At 37.7% G+C, this 16985-nt stretch overlaps 1 protein-coding gene across 1 annotated transcript in view; it reads right to left on the bottom strand.

Moving 5' to 3' along the window:
- MTPN (myotrophin) overlaps positions 1-16985 on the bottom strand; it is a 67086-nt gene that overhangs the window by 13389 nt on the left and 36712 nt on the right. The window contains exons 3-4 of the mRNA XM_024128595.2: positions 13351-13464; positions 12415-12498 (exon numbers count right to left, since the gene is read on the bottom strand). Coding sequence (XP_023984363.1) covers positions 12415-12498; positions 13351-13464 — 198 coding nt within the window. The remainder of the gene's footprint in view (positions 1-12414; positions 12499-13350; positions 13465-16985) is intronic.

Raw genomic sequence — 16985 nt, 5'->3', positions numbered from 1 at the left:
TGGCATGTGGGATCCTCCCAGACCGGGGCGCGAACCCGGTTCCCCTGCATCGGCAGGCGGACGCGCAACCACTGCGCCACCAGGGAAGCCCCAAGCCTCGGAAAATTTAAGAAAATTGCAATCGTATCAAGCATCTTTTCTGACCACAATGCTATGAGACTGGAAAGCAATTACAGGAAAAAAAAAAAACCCTGTAAAAACCACAAATACATGGAGGCTAAATGGTGCATTACTAAATAACCAAGAGATGACTGAAGAAATCAAAGAAGAAATAAAAAAATACATAGAAACAAATGACAACAAAAACACAATGCCCCAAAACCTCTGGGACGCAGCAAAAGCAGTTCTAAGAAGGAAGTTTATAGCAATACAATCTCACCTCAAGAAACAAGAAAAATCTCGAACAATCTAACCCTACACCTAAGGCAACTAGAGAAAGAAGAACAAAGAAAACCCAGTCAGTACAAAGAAAGAAATCATAAAGATCGGAGCAGAAAAAAATGAAATAGAAACGAAGAAAACAATAGCAAAGTTCAATAAAACTAAAAGCTGGTTCTTTGAAAACTGGTTCTTTCTTACCTCTGCGACCTTCTCACATTGCTGCTTCTGCTTGGAAAGGTACTCCAGTTCCTCTATTAGATTCTCGGACACTAAGTTGCTAAGATTCAACTCAAGTGTCAACTGCTTTTTGAAGTTACATTTGTGGTACCTAAAGTTGTAATGACATCCTTATTTATAACACACTATGCCCTTGACTCCCAGGACCACACGTGACCACTTACTTCTTCCTTTAGATCTCTGCTGTTATATATAAACTCCTGTCACAGCAATCACAACATTCTGTGCACTTGTTTTACATTTTACTAAATATGGTGACAGCAGTAACCAAGTTTATCAGTCTCTCAAATCACAAGGCCTTGCACAGTGTCAATAACAGGCTATGAAATGATATTACAAAAATTAAATGTTTTTTAAAATTAATTGATATAGACAGGGACTGTACACATACAATAAAGGACTAGATCAGGACTAGGCTCACCTGCTTATAGTTACAGCATGATTCAGGTTGTGATAGTTTCCTGGAGAAGGAAAAGGATGCTACAGCCAAGTTAAGTGGCCCAAGTAGAGAGACAGGCCATTTGTCATTCTAGGGAGTAAAAAAGCTTTAAAGCCTCACCAGTAATTTCTTCATTTTCAAAAGTTACCGTTTTAGACAATCAAGTATTATTTGATAGTAAGTTGCAGAATATGAGGAATGTTTTAAAAAAATTCATCATACTATCTCTGCCCTTGAATAGAATAGTTTACAATGTAGCTAGAAAGATAAGATATACTGGCATGAAACAAGAGTGCATCTTTATCTACTTCTTACTTCAGATAGCCCAATTCTGCTTTATACCACGTTTTTTTTGTGTGTTTTTTTTTAAATTACCACCAGTTCTTAATCTGGACAAATAGGCCAGAAAACTGGATTAGTAACATTTTAAGAACGAAACACCTAAACCTGTACCGAGGTTGTCTGACATTATCTTGACAAAAGGCTTTTGTGGCAAAGATGATGATTATAATTATACTAATCAATTGTTAGAACACTACGCAACTTTGTTTCAATGCAAAATTTATCAAATCAATTAAAAAATTAGCATTTAGATACACACATGACATCTTGGTGGACATTTCTGTATATGTTGCTAGATACTGTTTCACAACCTTAGAATAGAACCACTGTCTCAGAAATAAAAATTTAGCAACCATGGTTTGGTATATTCAACTCACTTTTGGAAAGAAAGTGGGTTAGAATCAAGTACAAAAGGAATGCCTGAATAAATATATCTGATATTAAATGTCCCACAAGGACTCTTAAAATGTAAAGGAACAAAGCAATTCTTTGTGCTCTCCCATTAACCATTTGATTAACTCTTATTCAATTGTTTCCGTGAAGCTCTTCTGGAATTTCCAGGACAGTTGGCTCCCTCTCTTCCTGTATGCCTCCTGGCACATTGCTGATCATACTTCAAGGTGTATATTGGGTTGGTCAAAAAGTTCGTTCGGTTTTAAGTAAAAATAAAAGACACATTTTTCATTTTCACCAAGAACTTTATTCAATGGATTCATTAACCAAATGAACTTTTTGGCCAACCCAATACTACAGCTTGGCTCATCCAAAGTCTAGCGCAACCCCCTTTTTTCTGTGCTTTCCTCTCCGACAGAGGCTGAAAAGGCACTGAATCCCCAGACTCCCTTAAAGCTACAGGTGGCCATCTGGCACAAAGTTGGCGTCTCGTGGATAGCTTTCCTTTTCCAATAAAGCCTCAGGGAGGAGAGTGTCCTTAACTGTTTTCCTTCTTCCTGCCCAAAACAGACACAATGCCTGGAGGTTCAGCAGTCATCTTGCAACTGTTAAGGAGTGGGGAAGACAGGGGAAAAGAGAGTGCGGGGTACTGAGGACAAGTGGAGCCAGCTGCTCAGCCCTAGACTGCGTACCTTCAGGCATTTCATTAAGAGCCACTTTTTTTTTCTAAGTTGAGATATAATTAACATAGACCATTATATTAGTTTTAGTTGTACAACATGACGATTTGATATATGTATATATTGCAAAATTTACCAAAATAAGGTTAATTAACATCCATCACTGTAGAGTTACAAAGTTTTTTTCCTTATGATGAGAGCTTTTAAGCCTTACTGTCTTCAAAGCTTTCAGATATATAATACAGTACTAAGGATAGCTACCGTGCTGTTGTTGCATCCCCAGGACTGACTTACCTGATAATTCTAAGTCTCTACCTTTTGACCCCACACACCCTCCACCCACCCGCCTGCCTCTGGCAACCATCAATCTAATCTGTTCTCTGTATCTGAGTTTGTTTTGTTTTTGTTGTAGATTCCATATATAAGTGAGATCATAGGGTATTTTTCTCTGTCTGACTTATTTCATTTAGCGTAATGCCTTCAAGGTCCATCCATGTTGACAGCTAGAGATTATCATACTAGGTGAAGTCAAAGACAAATTTATGGTTTCACTTTTATGTGGAATCTAAAAAACAGTACAAATGAACTTATTTACAAAACAGAAACAGACTCACAGACATAGAAAACAAACTTATGGTTACCAAAGGGGAAGGGTGAGGAGGGATAAATTGGGAGTATGGGATTAACAGATGCACCTAGCATATATAAAATAGATAAATTAACAAGGATGGGGCTTCCCTGGTGGCGCAGTGGTTGCGCGTCCGCCTGCCGATGCAGGGGAACCGGGTTCGCGTCCCGGTCTGGGAGGATCCCACATGCCGCGGAGCGGCTGGGCCCGTGAGCCATGGCCGCTGAGCCTGTGCGTCCGGAGCCTGTGCTCCGCGACGGGAGAGGCCACAACAAGAGGGAGGCCCGCGTACCACAAAAAAAAAAAAAAAAAAAAAAATTAACAAGGATGTATGTATAGAACAGGGAACTATATTCAATATCTTATAAGGGAAAAGAATTTTAAAAAGTATATAGATACACACACACATATATATGTATAACCAGATCACTTTGCTGTACACCTGAAACACAATATTGTAAATCAACTATACTTCAATTTAAAAAAATTGTGAATCACTATATTATACACCTGTAACTTACATAATATGGTACATCAACTACACTTCAAAAAAAGGAAAAGCAGGTGGTATGGTTCAAGGACATACTGAACCTGGCCACCCAATTTTACCACAAATTAGCTGTGTAACTTTAGGCAAGTTCCTTAACCTCTCTGTGCTACTTTCTGCAAATAAAATGGTAAACCTAACAAGATTTTGGCAGAAACTCCTAGATCAAAAATTCTCTTAATCTTTCTTAAAAATAAGAACTAATTATACAATGGAATATTATTCAGCCACGAAAAAGAAGAGCCACTTTCTTGTTTAAATCTCTGTAGTAGGTGTTTTTGTTACAGTTGAACCCTACTTCTCTTACAGCACTTGTCACAGTCCTTTATTATCTGTTAACTGTGCTTCATTGGCTATGAAACCATAGGACCAGGTGTTAAATCTCGCTTTTCTAACTTCAGTGCCATGCTCCTCATCTGCACCCCCTCTGCCTCTCTAAACAATGTGCTAACCATGCAACAGGGAATGACATGTATTCTACGTTTCTCTTCATTTTATTTCTCATTTGGAGACAGTGACTACAGTTCATTTTCAGTTGCATATATAATGGTCTTAGATTTGTTCTTATGTTACCCCTTGTGAAAATATGATTTTTAACATCTCCACTGCAGTCATACTAGCAAAAATAGATCATTTCAAGGTTTCAGAGAGAAATTCGTCATGGAAATATAGGGATGGGAGAAAGTATAAATGAGCCTTCAAATTACTTCTCTCTGAAGACATTCAGATAGTGAGCCGATATATTACCTATGATGTGGTACATTGTAAGTTTTGGATGAAAAGTTTGTTAATATTTGAAACAGTCATTTTCATAAAACTTGCTTTTCAGGGAACCCTCATTCTTGCAGCAAGTCTTCCCTTGTCTGAGAAAGACATCAAAATCATCTGCATCAATCCTAACTGGTCTTAGTATTTACTGAGAATTTGTGATGAGCTCAGTATTGCCACCAATGACTTGCATACAGTATCTCTTCTAACTACCTGGCTACACTGAGAGGCAGTGTAATGTAGTGGTTACAGACACAAGCTCTGGAGCCAAAGTGATGGGGTTTGAATCCTAACTCTCCTCCTATCGAGCTGTGTGATCCTGGGAAAGCTTCCTAATGCCCTGGGTCTCAGTTTCCCCAATGGTAAAATGGGGGATAAAAATCATACCTACTTCATAGGATTACTGTGATGATTAAGTGAATTAATATATGTAAAGCACTTAAATGACATTTCCTATGTATAAGTACTATTTTAACTATGAGCTAATTTACCTGCTCATCAACTCTATGTGATGAGTACTGGCCCCATGTTGCAGAAGAGGATGCTTAGACTGAGATGATAAGGAATGTATTCAAAGCCCCAAAGCTATTAGGAAGGAGAACTCAGAACCAAACTTGGGGGTGTGTGATGTCACAACACACAGTTTATGTCACTAACAGAAACTATCTAAAATAATCATGCACTCCAGTCTAAAAGAGCTAAAGAGGTAAAAAAAAAAAAACAATGAGCTTACAACGGGCATACCTGTGGATGAGATTTGTGAGATATATCAAAACAGCATAACAACTGGTTTCTTCAGTTATTTAGGGGGGTAAGTTTTCTAGCTGTATCAATTCTGCTAGTCCTTTTCTAATGCAGTTTCTTAAACTAAGGCAATTCAGAAAGGCATTACTCAGTTCTTTGCAGGTCATCTGTCCCAAACCTGCCCATGTTATATGGAACAGAACTCTGGGGATTCCAAGTAATCATAAAATGTGTGCTTGAGAATGTGCGAAACTGTTTAGATTTTACTGGGAGTGGAATAGTGAGTAATTTGAGTAAAAAAATGTTTCTACCTACCAGCACATCTACTTATTTAGGCTGAAAAGGGCTGACTTCTAAGCCCTTATATCTTTACACATTTGATTCTCAATTCAAGCAGCAAAATCTGTACCATAGATACTTCTTGAGGATTTGACAATGCTGGTATTTGAGAGGGGTATTCAAATTTTATTATTAACTGGCCGCTTGATTTTTTAAAATACAGCACAGAAAATACATTGGGCAAAATCACCAATGTTATCAGTCAGATAGAGGGGTATTCAAATTTTATTATTAACTGGCCGCTTGATTTTTTAAAATACAGCACAGAAAATACATTGGGCAAAATCACCAATGTTATCAATCAGATAAGGTGGTTTTCTGTATTTTCTTAACAGACTGATTTTTAGTACTTTTTATTCTCTACAGCAATTGTACATAAGACGTTAATCATTTTGACTTTCTTTTTATAAAAGAAAGGTTGTTGAGTAAATCTTTGTTTCTCACTCATTTATCCCACACAATGAATGTACAGAGTGGTCTGAGACAGCTGTGAGTCACTAACATCAGAGTTGCACAGGCATCAGTGGTTACATATTTCTGTTGTAAGGTTACAGCAGATATCCTAAGGAGGTAAATTCTTTGACACAGTATGAAGCAGAGAAATGATGGAAAACAACAAAACAAAGTTTCTTTTGGACTTTTCTCTCTCAGATATAGCTTAGTATAACACTAACAACAAATGGGTTTATAATAACAAGTATATTGTCAGTTTGTTTCTGTAATCTAAGAATAAAACAGTAATTATAATGTTTTAAAAACTTTCATTAAATTTTCAGTTCATGAGATTTGTGATTCTCATGCTGGGGTAATTTTTCTATTTATTTTTTTAAAAGAATTCTTGTTTTAATAGGAGGTTGACTGGTCATTTTTAATAGCAATATATAGTATATAAGGGACAGAGTATAAACCACACTAGAGTAAATGACTGAAAGCTTACCCGTCTAAATTCTAAATGATAGCAAACTTAAAAGGTTAACTTGTATTATCTTTTAAAGATGTTAAGTATTTCCCCTTTCCCCACAATATCCTTTAGTGGATTATTTAGAAACAGTTTTCCTTAGAAAATAAGGATACTTGACTTCTTAAAATCCTTTATTATCAAAGGGATTACATAGATTATAAAGAATTTTAATAAGTATAAATATTATAGAAATTTGTTATATATTAAATACTATATACTATACTGTTAAAGGAAATGTCTAACATGATAGTGTATTAATGCTACAGGTAAACTATTATTTCTCTTAGAGAATTGTTTCTTTACACAGAAACTAGATGATGTCAAATTATATGTAACTGTGAAAAATAAATGAATTTTGGACTTATGAACATCCATTGGCTATAATATTATAGTTCGAGTACCACTTCAAAATTAACTCTCTTCTAAATAATGTGTTCACGCAACACTGCTATTATTCAGGTATTTGAGATTCTAATCAGGAAGATCAGTTCAGTAATATTTTTATACATCTTTTAAATATCTCTTTTATTCCAAAAATTTCCTGTTAAGAGTTTTTTAGGGCAAAGAAGGAGGAACCTTATTCAACTGTGAGATAATTATGATTCAAAATGACAGGTGCTTACACGGTCTGACTGTTTTTGCTTTCATAACATCAGGCTGAAGTCTGTTAGGCTTGGCCTTTTTAATGACTGCTGTGCAGCTGCCACTTCTTCTGTTTCATACTCTTACTTGGGCTTCTTACTCCCTGGGACCACTCAATTACCCAGGATGCTTCTCGAGCCTGCATTTTTTTACCTGCTTCATCAGTTTCCTTTCACCAGTTTTACTAATGTTTCTCATGTACTCTGGATTTAGTGAGAATACCAGGAATTTTGTTCATTTCCCTTGCTTCTTATTATTTAACAGTTCTATAGTTTTAGCTTAATTAATTAATTAATTAATCTATTTACTGGCTGCATTGGGTCTTCATTGCTGCACGTGGGCTTTTCTCTAGTTGCGGCGAGCTCTTTGTTGCAGTGCGAGGGCTTCTCATTGTGGTGGTTTCTCTTGTTGCAGAGCATGGGCTTTAGTAGTTGTGGCTCAGAGGCTCTAGAGCGCAGGCTCAGTAGTTGTGGTGCACGGGCTCAGTTGCTCCGCGGCATGTGGGATCCTCCTGGACCAGGGCTCGAACCCGTGTCCCTTGCATTGGCAGGCGGATTCTTAACCACTGTGCCACCAGGGGAGCCCGTTTTAGCTTATTTTAAATGTTAATGTTTGTTTTGTATTTCAATATTTGTTTAGATTTATTCACATACTGACTTCTTGCGTACCTCCTTCAGTCTTCACCTCTGGGTCTCATTTGTTTCTTCCTGAAAGCACATCCAACTCTTCACTCATCTGTTCCTCAAGGGTACTGACCACTTCTGGGCTTCAAGCTGCCTTGGATCAACTCCTACCTTTCGCAACAGTCCTCTCTTGCTCGTGTTTGGGAATGTTTTCTTCTTCAACTTCATCCCACCTGCTTTCTGTCTCTCAAGGCTTCATTATAATTTCTTGTCTAATGAACCCTGCCGTCTTATGGTCTAAAACAGATGCTGATTCATTCATTTTAAAAACATTTTTTCTGTCATCAGAGGGCAAAAAGGGGATACCATGGCATGTGCTCAGACCTCAATCTTCAAGTGGAAGTCCCACAAGTGTTGATCGCTATGTTTTTTTCATTCATGAATGTATCAATTAAAAGTCAGGCCAAATATCTTTTACCTGCAGAAATATACAGAATCATTTCTCATAGCTGTCCCTGACAGTAAGTCTGAAAGCCACTCTCAAGTAGTAGAAAGAACATGGGTTTCTGAGTCATATAACTTGGAGCAAATCTTGATTTCATTATATTCTGTTAGACTTCAGGTAGTTATTTAACCTCCTCAAGACAGATGGTCACCTCATCCATAAAATGGAGATGATTCTACTTGTGTATTTGGAGATTATATAAACAAAGATTATATTAGATTTCCCACAGATGTTACTTTCCTCTTTTGCTATATGGACAATAAAGAATTAAATGTTTTAAATTTTTACTTGTGTCCTAAACTTCATCTTCCATTGCATTAAAATTTAAAAAAAAAAAAAAAGTCCAGTAAGTGATACAGCATATAGCAGAGTTTGATTTTATATACTCTACCATTCTTTTGTTTTCTGTAATTTTTGTTTTTCTCTATTAGTTGTGATCATATTGAGTTTTGAAATTTATTATTTTGGCTTTTTTCCTATGCTAATGATATACCAGTGGAATAATGTAGTCAACCCTTGAACAGCGTTGGGGGGAGTTAAGGGCGCTGACCCTCTGTGTAGTTGAAAATCCACTTGTAACTTACAGTCGGCCTTTCATATCTGCAGTTCCTCCACATATGTGGATTCAACCAACCATGCCATCGTGCAGTATATGCAGCATTTACTACTGAATAAAATCTGTGTGTAAGTGGACTGGTTCAGTACAAACCTTTGTTGTTCACGGATCACTTGTATATTAGAGAGGTCAATGAATCTGGAAAACTTCTAAACTACATACTTTTAAAATGAATTAATAGTAATTGATAAAGATTCTACTTTTGATAAAAGAGAATAAACCAGATTTCATAATACAAACATTGACTTTAAAAAAGTGCACTGGAATAGCCTTATTTTAGCAATTAAGGATTTTTTTAAAGAGCAGAATTTCCCCCCTCAAAAATTTGGTTAACAGAACTATAGGGTACACATTAAAGGAGCTTGTGCAAAAATAAAATCGAAGTAATTAATTTTGAAAAAAGAACTAAATCTTATGTTGCTTTCAAAAAGGTAAAAAAAAAAAAACCTTTCATCTAAAATAAATAACAGCTCTACATGGTTACAAATGATCTGCCATCAATATAGCCATCTCTGGGGCTTCCCTGGTGGCGCAGTGGTTGAGAATCTGCCTGCCAATGCAGGGGACACGGCTTCGAGCCCTGGTCTGGGAGGATCCCACATGCTGCGGAGCAACTAGGCCCGTGAGCCACGGCTACTGAGCCTGCGCGTTTGGAGCTTATGCTCCGCGGCAAGAGAGGCCGCAACAGTGAGCGGCCCCGCACACCACGATGAGGAGTGGCCCCTGCTCGCCACAACTAGAGAAAGCCCACGCATAGAAACGAAGACCCAACGCAGCCAAAAATAAATGAATAAATAAATAAAATTTAAAAATATATATATAGCCATCTCTGAATGTCACTTGTTTAGCTACAAAAATTAAGGTTCAGACACAAATGAAAGAATATTATGGGCACAAGTAAAATTTAAAAACTACTTAAAAGTCAGGAAACTCAACTTATAACCAGTAATTCAGCAACACAGCACATATTTATAAAGACCCTTCTGGGATAACATATCAGGGGCCTAATGTACATTCAAACGAAGCCAGCTTTTCAGGAACTTATTTAATGTAGAAGATTCTTTAACAATGGAATCTGTTTCTTTAACAATGGAATCTTATAGCCACAAGGTCTAGGTCACCTAGAGCATCATGTTTTGGGAATAAGAAATATGGAATAATGGTTTTGGCTCTCTCTATCATAAGAATAATTACATCTTGTTCTGTTTGTCCTAAGAGGAGCGAGAGGCTTATCAGAAAGACAGTTCTGATCTATAGTGTGAGATCTGGCTAGGAGGGAGGAGCTTGCTTAGGGGCATTTCATTTAGTAAATGACCAGAGCCCTAAGCTAAAAGGATCCCATGGAGGTTTTTATTTTCAGAGAAGAAAACCCTTGGCTAGATAGAAAAGGTCAGGGAAAGAGGGAGAAAGAAGGGGAAGGAAGGAGCCATTCATTTCTTGTTTATTTTTATTCTGGCTTATGAATTTATTAATTTGTAACTGAGATATAGCTGACATATAATACTATTAGTTTAAGGTATACAACATAATGATTTGATATGTTTATATACTGTGAAATGATTACCACAATAAGTTTAATTAATATCACCTCACATAGTTAAAAAATTTTTTTCCTTTGATGAGAACTTTAAAGATCTACCCTATTAGCAACTTTCAAATATATCAATAATACAGTATTAACTGTTGCTTTTGCTCTACACTTAGCAGATAGATTGAGGCCAGGGGAATTAAGTCAACACTGAGGAAGAGAGCTGAGAAATATCCAAAAAGAAGTCAGATGCTGGTCACGTGGCTTATGCCCATGGACGAGCTGTGCCTCGACCGTAGACCTATGTGAGTCAACATGAGCTCTTTAATGCTTAAGCCTGTCTGAGCTGGGTTTAGTTACTTGCAATACAGAGTCCTAACCAATAAAATATTGAAATTATAAAAGTCTTTCATGAAATGTAAATTAATATCTGTAGCCTGTGACAACCAGTTTTTAACACAATATGCAAAAATATTACCCCGGGGTGAAATTATCCAGTAGTTTTCAAAGGTACTTTTTAATCTTTTCATGGGTGTTGGGGAGGAATAGACAGTAAGGAGAAAGACAGTGGCTGGAAATCTTTGTGAGTACATCCTACCACAGATTCTGGATCCATTACAGTGGCAAAGAATAATATCCCCCTTTATTTTGGCTTTTCATATCAGTATGGTATATAATATGGAAAAACTCCTGGTGCCATATGCCAAAACCTCCCAACCTCTCCCCCGCCCCAAACTTTCAAAAACCACCACCACCACACATTTAAAGGAATCTGGTAGTTGTGTTTAACATGAAGGTATGGGTAAAACCCCTAGTTTTAGAGGACCTGAATTAACTGCTTTCAGACAGTATCTTTGAAAAGTTGTCAATAAAGTGTTGAGACAAATGTGCTACTTTCTCAATGTTCTCCAAATCTTACTGAACTTGAATCTATGAAGCATAAAATCCTCTTTAGTCTTAGAGGTAATAAAAGCTACTATTTATTGAGTACTTATTATGTGTCAGATACTGTGGCAAAACGCTTCGTATACATTTTTACTCATTTAATTTCTAATTCTTCTTTTAGCAGGGCTTATTTTTAAAATTCCAAATGCAACGTTATGAACAGCACTTTCCAGAGTATGGCCATGAAATGATAACTTTGGGATTGATACTGGTGCCTTATTTTATGAAGATTTCTTGTCTTCCAAGATTTGCAGGTCCCGTCTCATACACCTAGAATGGCTGCAACTGACTGGTTAATTTCTGAGGCTGGACGTTGAACTTCACCTAAGAGCTTGTAATAGCAAAGGCAAAACACTGGAAAACTCCAAATTTACCATGATCTCAATCACATCAAGAAACCAGATGACTTGGAAAGCCCTTACAGCAATCTGCCTCTAATAATCTTGCTCAGTACGTACTACAGAAAATGAAGTTTATACATATTTCAAACCAGCGTTACTCAAAGCGTGGTATGTGAATATGGTACCAGTCTGCAAACTGTTACTAGCATGGGACAACATTTTCTATATTACTAATTATTAACTACAACGCCTAGTTTGGCTAACTTTTTTTAAATAGCAAGATATTCTTTTTTTTTTTTTTTTTTTTGTGGTACGCGGGCCTCTCACTGTTGTGGCCTCTCCCGTTGTGGAGCACAGGCTCCAGACCCGCAGGCTCAGCGGCCATGGCTCACGGGCCCAGCTGCTCCGTGGCATGTGGGATCCTCCCGGACCGGGGCACGAACTCGTATCCGTGCATTGACAGGCGGACTCTCAACCACTGCGCCACCACGGAAGCCCCGCAAGATATTCTTGATGAAGGAGACTGTGTTGACTTATTTTCTAGCCCAATCTCTTTACCCACCATGAACTGGTAACAAACAGCTTGTGGACCAGCTGTTTTGAGCAACATTGCTCTAGACTTCAATTTTGGATATTACCTCTAGTTTTTCTGTCCCTGATGCCACACAAAATTTAAGTAAATTAACAACCAAATACTTAGCTTAAACAGTTACATAGTAATGGAAAAAGCAATAAAAATCAGCAATTGACCTCACCTTTGACAGAAGCAATTTCACACAGGAAACATGACCTTCATAGACGGCAGACAGAAGAGGTGTAATATGATGTTTATCTGGAGCCTATGAAATAATAGAGATATAGATCACCTCATCCATTTTTCATTTATTCCTTCTTTCTAGATCTAATTAGGGAATGCTCATAAATATTTCAAAATCACTGTTTAACCATTTTTAGCCTCTAGGGAGCTGCTAGAGGCCCAAGCCCACAAGCACTTTTTCCTTGGGAGCCAGCCTAGTGAAACAGATGGAGCAGGGCTTTGACCCCATCTCAAATCTGGGCTCTGCCACTTACTGCATGACTAATTACTTCACCTCTCTGAGCCTCAACTCCTGCATTACTGTAGACGTGCCAATGAGGTGCAGGAAGGGAATCTCGAGGGGGTGGAACATAGCCAATGAAGAGGTAAAAGATTGCCACAATTGGGCCACGTGACATGGTATCCCCTGACATGTGAAAAGTTCATCTCACTTGCTGTCATGATTACTTAAACATTTTTCGAATACTCTGAAATGCAGTAGCTACAAAAGGCAAGAGTCAAGAGATGACTGCTGTCTGACTTTTGTCCAAAAATCCAGTTTAGATTTCTCATATGACTGCAGAGTCCTAGGCTCCATTGGGTGATAGCTATTTGCCACCTACAGATAGTGCTAACTCTCACACTGCTTTAGAACTTGAAAAGGCAACATCTACCCCCCAGTTTTATCAGTTAAAAAAAAATCAATTTGTTCTGCTTATTAAAAAAAAAATCACAACTATATATTTCTAAGTTACAGAAATTTGGTATAATTTCAGACTATATTCTTACTTCATATGAGGTTTCCACCAGTAAATATTTCACAAATCTACAGAAAACAATTACCCAAAAGCATACAACAAGAATTTTTTCTAGAATGACAATGTTCTTTACATACATTAATATCTGCTCCTTTCAGCAGCAGAAATTCCAGGATTTCAAGCTGCCCACAATCTGCTGCATAATGAAGAGGCTTCCTTCCACCTTCTAGTGTCCGGTTGACATCTTCTCCCTTATAAAAGAAGCCAAATGAAAACAATATTCATAAGGATGGTAGACTGAAGAAGGGAAATGAGGCACCTGCTATTTTTACTTTCTTAAAGCTGCAAGGGTTTCATGAAAGAATTACATTTCTTGCAAAGTTGCAAAGTGAAATAAGTAACCAAGAACTTTAAATTCTGCACAAATAGCACACAGTATGACAGCAATTCAAATCATGATTAGTCCAGCTGAAAACAATAAAAAAATGCTAAATGTAATGAAATCTATTATTGTGCTCTATCTCTAAGGAGTTCAATCAACACGATGTCAAGATGTGGCCACCAAAGACTGACGGGTTCAAATACTTAGATTTTACACAGATCATATGACATGTATTTTAATACTTCAGAGAAAGCATCACTACTTTGATGGAGGCAGACATCATCATCACAAGGTAATGAGTATTAGCTATTAAGAATTCATTTCAGGCTTCCCTGGTGGCGCAGCAGTTGAGAGTCCGCCTGTCGATGCAGGGGACACGGGTTCGTGCCCCGGTCCGGGAAGATCCCACATGCCGCGGAGCGGCTGGGCCCGTGAGCCATGGCCGCTGAGCCTGTGCTCCGCAGCGGGAGAGGCCCGTGTACCGCAAAAAAAAAAAAAAAAAAAAAAAAGAATTCATTTCATTCATTCAGCATTTAAGCACTATTTTATGGCCGGCTCTGTGCACAGAGGGGACAACAGTGAGCAAAATCAGAAATGGCTGCTGACTGCATGGAGCTTACCATCCAGTGTGGGAGGCAGATTTTAATCAAATAATCACATGACTAAACATAATGGAGATAACAATACCTACATGTAATGGAGTTGTGGTGAGGGTTATACTAGCTGATCCACGTAGAGCACTTAAGATATTATAGCTAATATTAACAGAAATATGATTAGCTATTATTATAAGTTATCTATGTACATATGAGATATACTCAAATTCTGAATGAAATCCATTACTCAGTCTTTTCTTTTTAATGTTAAGGGTCACTATAAAGATAATGCATCAGTTTTTCAAACAATGAAGTTATTAAATTCAAACAATTTGAAATCTTTAAATATAGAGAGGTATTTTTTTTTCCATTAAGGAAAAGTTTAACTCCAGGGTTTTACATCCTCCAGTAAGTATTAGAGCGAGCTATATCATCTTACTTATTATTCAAGGGCTGGTACTTAAAAAAAAAAAAAAAAAAAAAAAAAAAAAGCATTCCAAGAGTTGAGATCACCTGCCTGTCACAACAATCAGTGGAGGCATCAGAGCTTTAAGTCAGGAAACGAAATTACGCAGAGTGTTCCAGAGTTCCAGGCCAGATGTATATTTCAAATATATTGTCTCTGTGGAGGATCAAGAATTTCATCAAAAATAATTGTCCTCTTTTGAATTACTCAATGATAAAACAACCCTCTTCTGTTAAGAGTACTTGAGTAATTCACAGCAGTAACTTTTAATGCATTGTTTATTCAAGTCAACACGTAATATTTACAGTAAAACAGGGTCTCTTCTAAAGTATATGAATATAGAAGGAAGGTGTATAACATGCTTAAGATCAACGAAGGCTGGGTTAGAGCTCCAATTCTACCAGTCAGTTGTAGGACCTTAGACTAGTTACTTTCTAAATCTTTGTTTTCTTATCTGTAAAATGGGACTAAAAATAAACCCCACTGGGTTTTAGTGTATCATCAAATGAGATAATCCATGTAAAGTATCTAACACACTACCTCACAGGGTAATATGTTTAACAGAGGTTAAGTATTATTGCTGTGGATTCCTAATGTTGGTTTATACTGGTTCTAAAAGATTATCCAAAATTAAGTTAATGCAGGTTTCTGCATAATGGTTGAAATACAAAGATATGATTTATTATAATATACTTTATATTCAGAAACAAATTTAAAAGTAAGGGCGACTTGGTGTACCACCTTAGTCTTTATTCACAACTCAGAAATGTGAGGCTTTGAGGCAAAGAGGTACTCCTTCAAATGATTTGGATAAAACTAGTTTTCCTTTCATTATTATTTCCTTTCCATTATTTACATTAACTGGAGAGGATTAACTGGATAGGTCTTTTCAGTGAAACAAAGTAAAGAAATAACTGCAGTAAGTATTCAATAAGATAGCTTTGTCAAAAAGATATTTTCCTGAGTCAAAATATGCAATATCTTCCTTCCTTACTTAGTATAAGCATGCAAAATGCATATGAAAAGGAACTGTTGTGAGTTTAAACTTTCTCCTTTATCCCTGCAGACGCCGCCTTACAATTCTTATTTTAGCAGACAAAAATGACAATACTGGGGCTTCCCTAGTGGCACAGTGGTTGAGAGTCCTCCTGCCGATGCAGAGGACACGGGTTCGTGCCCCGGTCCGGGAAGATCCCACGTGCCGCGGAGCAACTAAGCCTATGTGCCACAACTACTGAGCCTGCACTCTAGAGCCCGCGAGGCACAACTACTTAGCCCGCGTGCCACAACTACTGAAGCCCGCGCGCCTAGAGCCCATGCTCCGCAACAAGAGAAGCCACCGCAGTGAGAAGCCTGTGCACCGCAACAAAGAGTAGCCCCGCTCTCCGCAACTAGAGAAAGCCTGCACACAGCAAAGAAGACCCAACACAGCCAAAAATAATAGAATAAAAATTTTAAAAAGAAATTGACAAACTGACCCTAAATTTCATATGGAAATGCAAACAATCTATAACAGCCAAAACAACTTTAAGAAAGGACAATTTGGAGGGCTAACACCACCTGATTTCAAGAATTATTAAAAACTGCAGTAATCAAGAAAGCATGGTATTGGCATAAAATTATAAAATATGCAAACATATATACTGATAGAAAGCAGATTAGTGGTTGCTTATTTGGGGGTAACAGAAGGGAGGGACTACGAAGGGGCACTTGAGGGTAATGAAATCTACCAATCATTATCTTGACTACGGTGATGGTTTCATGATTGTATATGTGTCAAAACTTTGATCAAATTGCAATCTTTAAATATCTGCAGTTTCTTGCATTTCAATTACACCTCAGTAACATAGATTTTCCTAAATCAAGTCTCTGTGGCTCTGATTCTTGTAAAATGAGATGCTAACAAATCAATATTTGAAGTAGAATAGGGGTAGGAAGGACTAACAGTACCTTCATGGGAGACTTAAAGAGCAAAAGCTATTTGAGGTTAAGTTCCTTCATTGTTAGTGCTGAATGAAAAGCTCCTGACCTCTGTAACCAACAAACTACATGGAACAAGAAGTTTTTAAGTGGGATAAGAGTGGATGGGTGGGCTGGGTGGGCTTCAGAGATCAAAACAATTGTCTGGATTGCTGAAAAAAACCTCTTACTCGGCACCCCCAACTTCCAGCCCCATTATGCCTACTCCATCCTTTACTCTGCAGCTACAGGGATCTTGCTAAACACAAAATGTGGTCACATTATTCCCCGCCCCCCCCCCTTTTTTTTTTTTCGGTACCCGGGCCTCTCACTGCTGTGGCCTCTCCCGTTGCGGAGCACAGGCTCCGG

Source organism: Physeter macrocephalus, chromosome 5 (assembly GCF_002837175.3).
Source record: "Physeter macrocephalus isolate SW-GA chromosome 5, ASM283717v5, whole genome shotgun sequence".
NCBI lineage: Eukaryota > Metazoa > Chordata > Mammalia > Artiodactyla > Physeteridae > Physeter > Physeter macrocephalus.
This window is presented reverse-complemented; position numbering and strand designations above follow the sequence as displayed.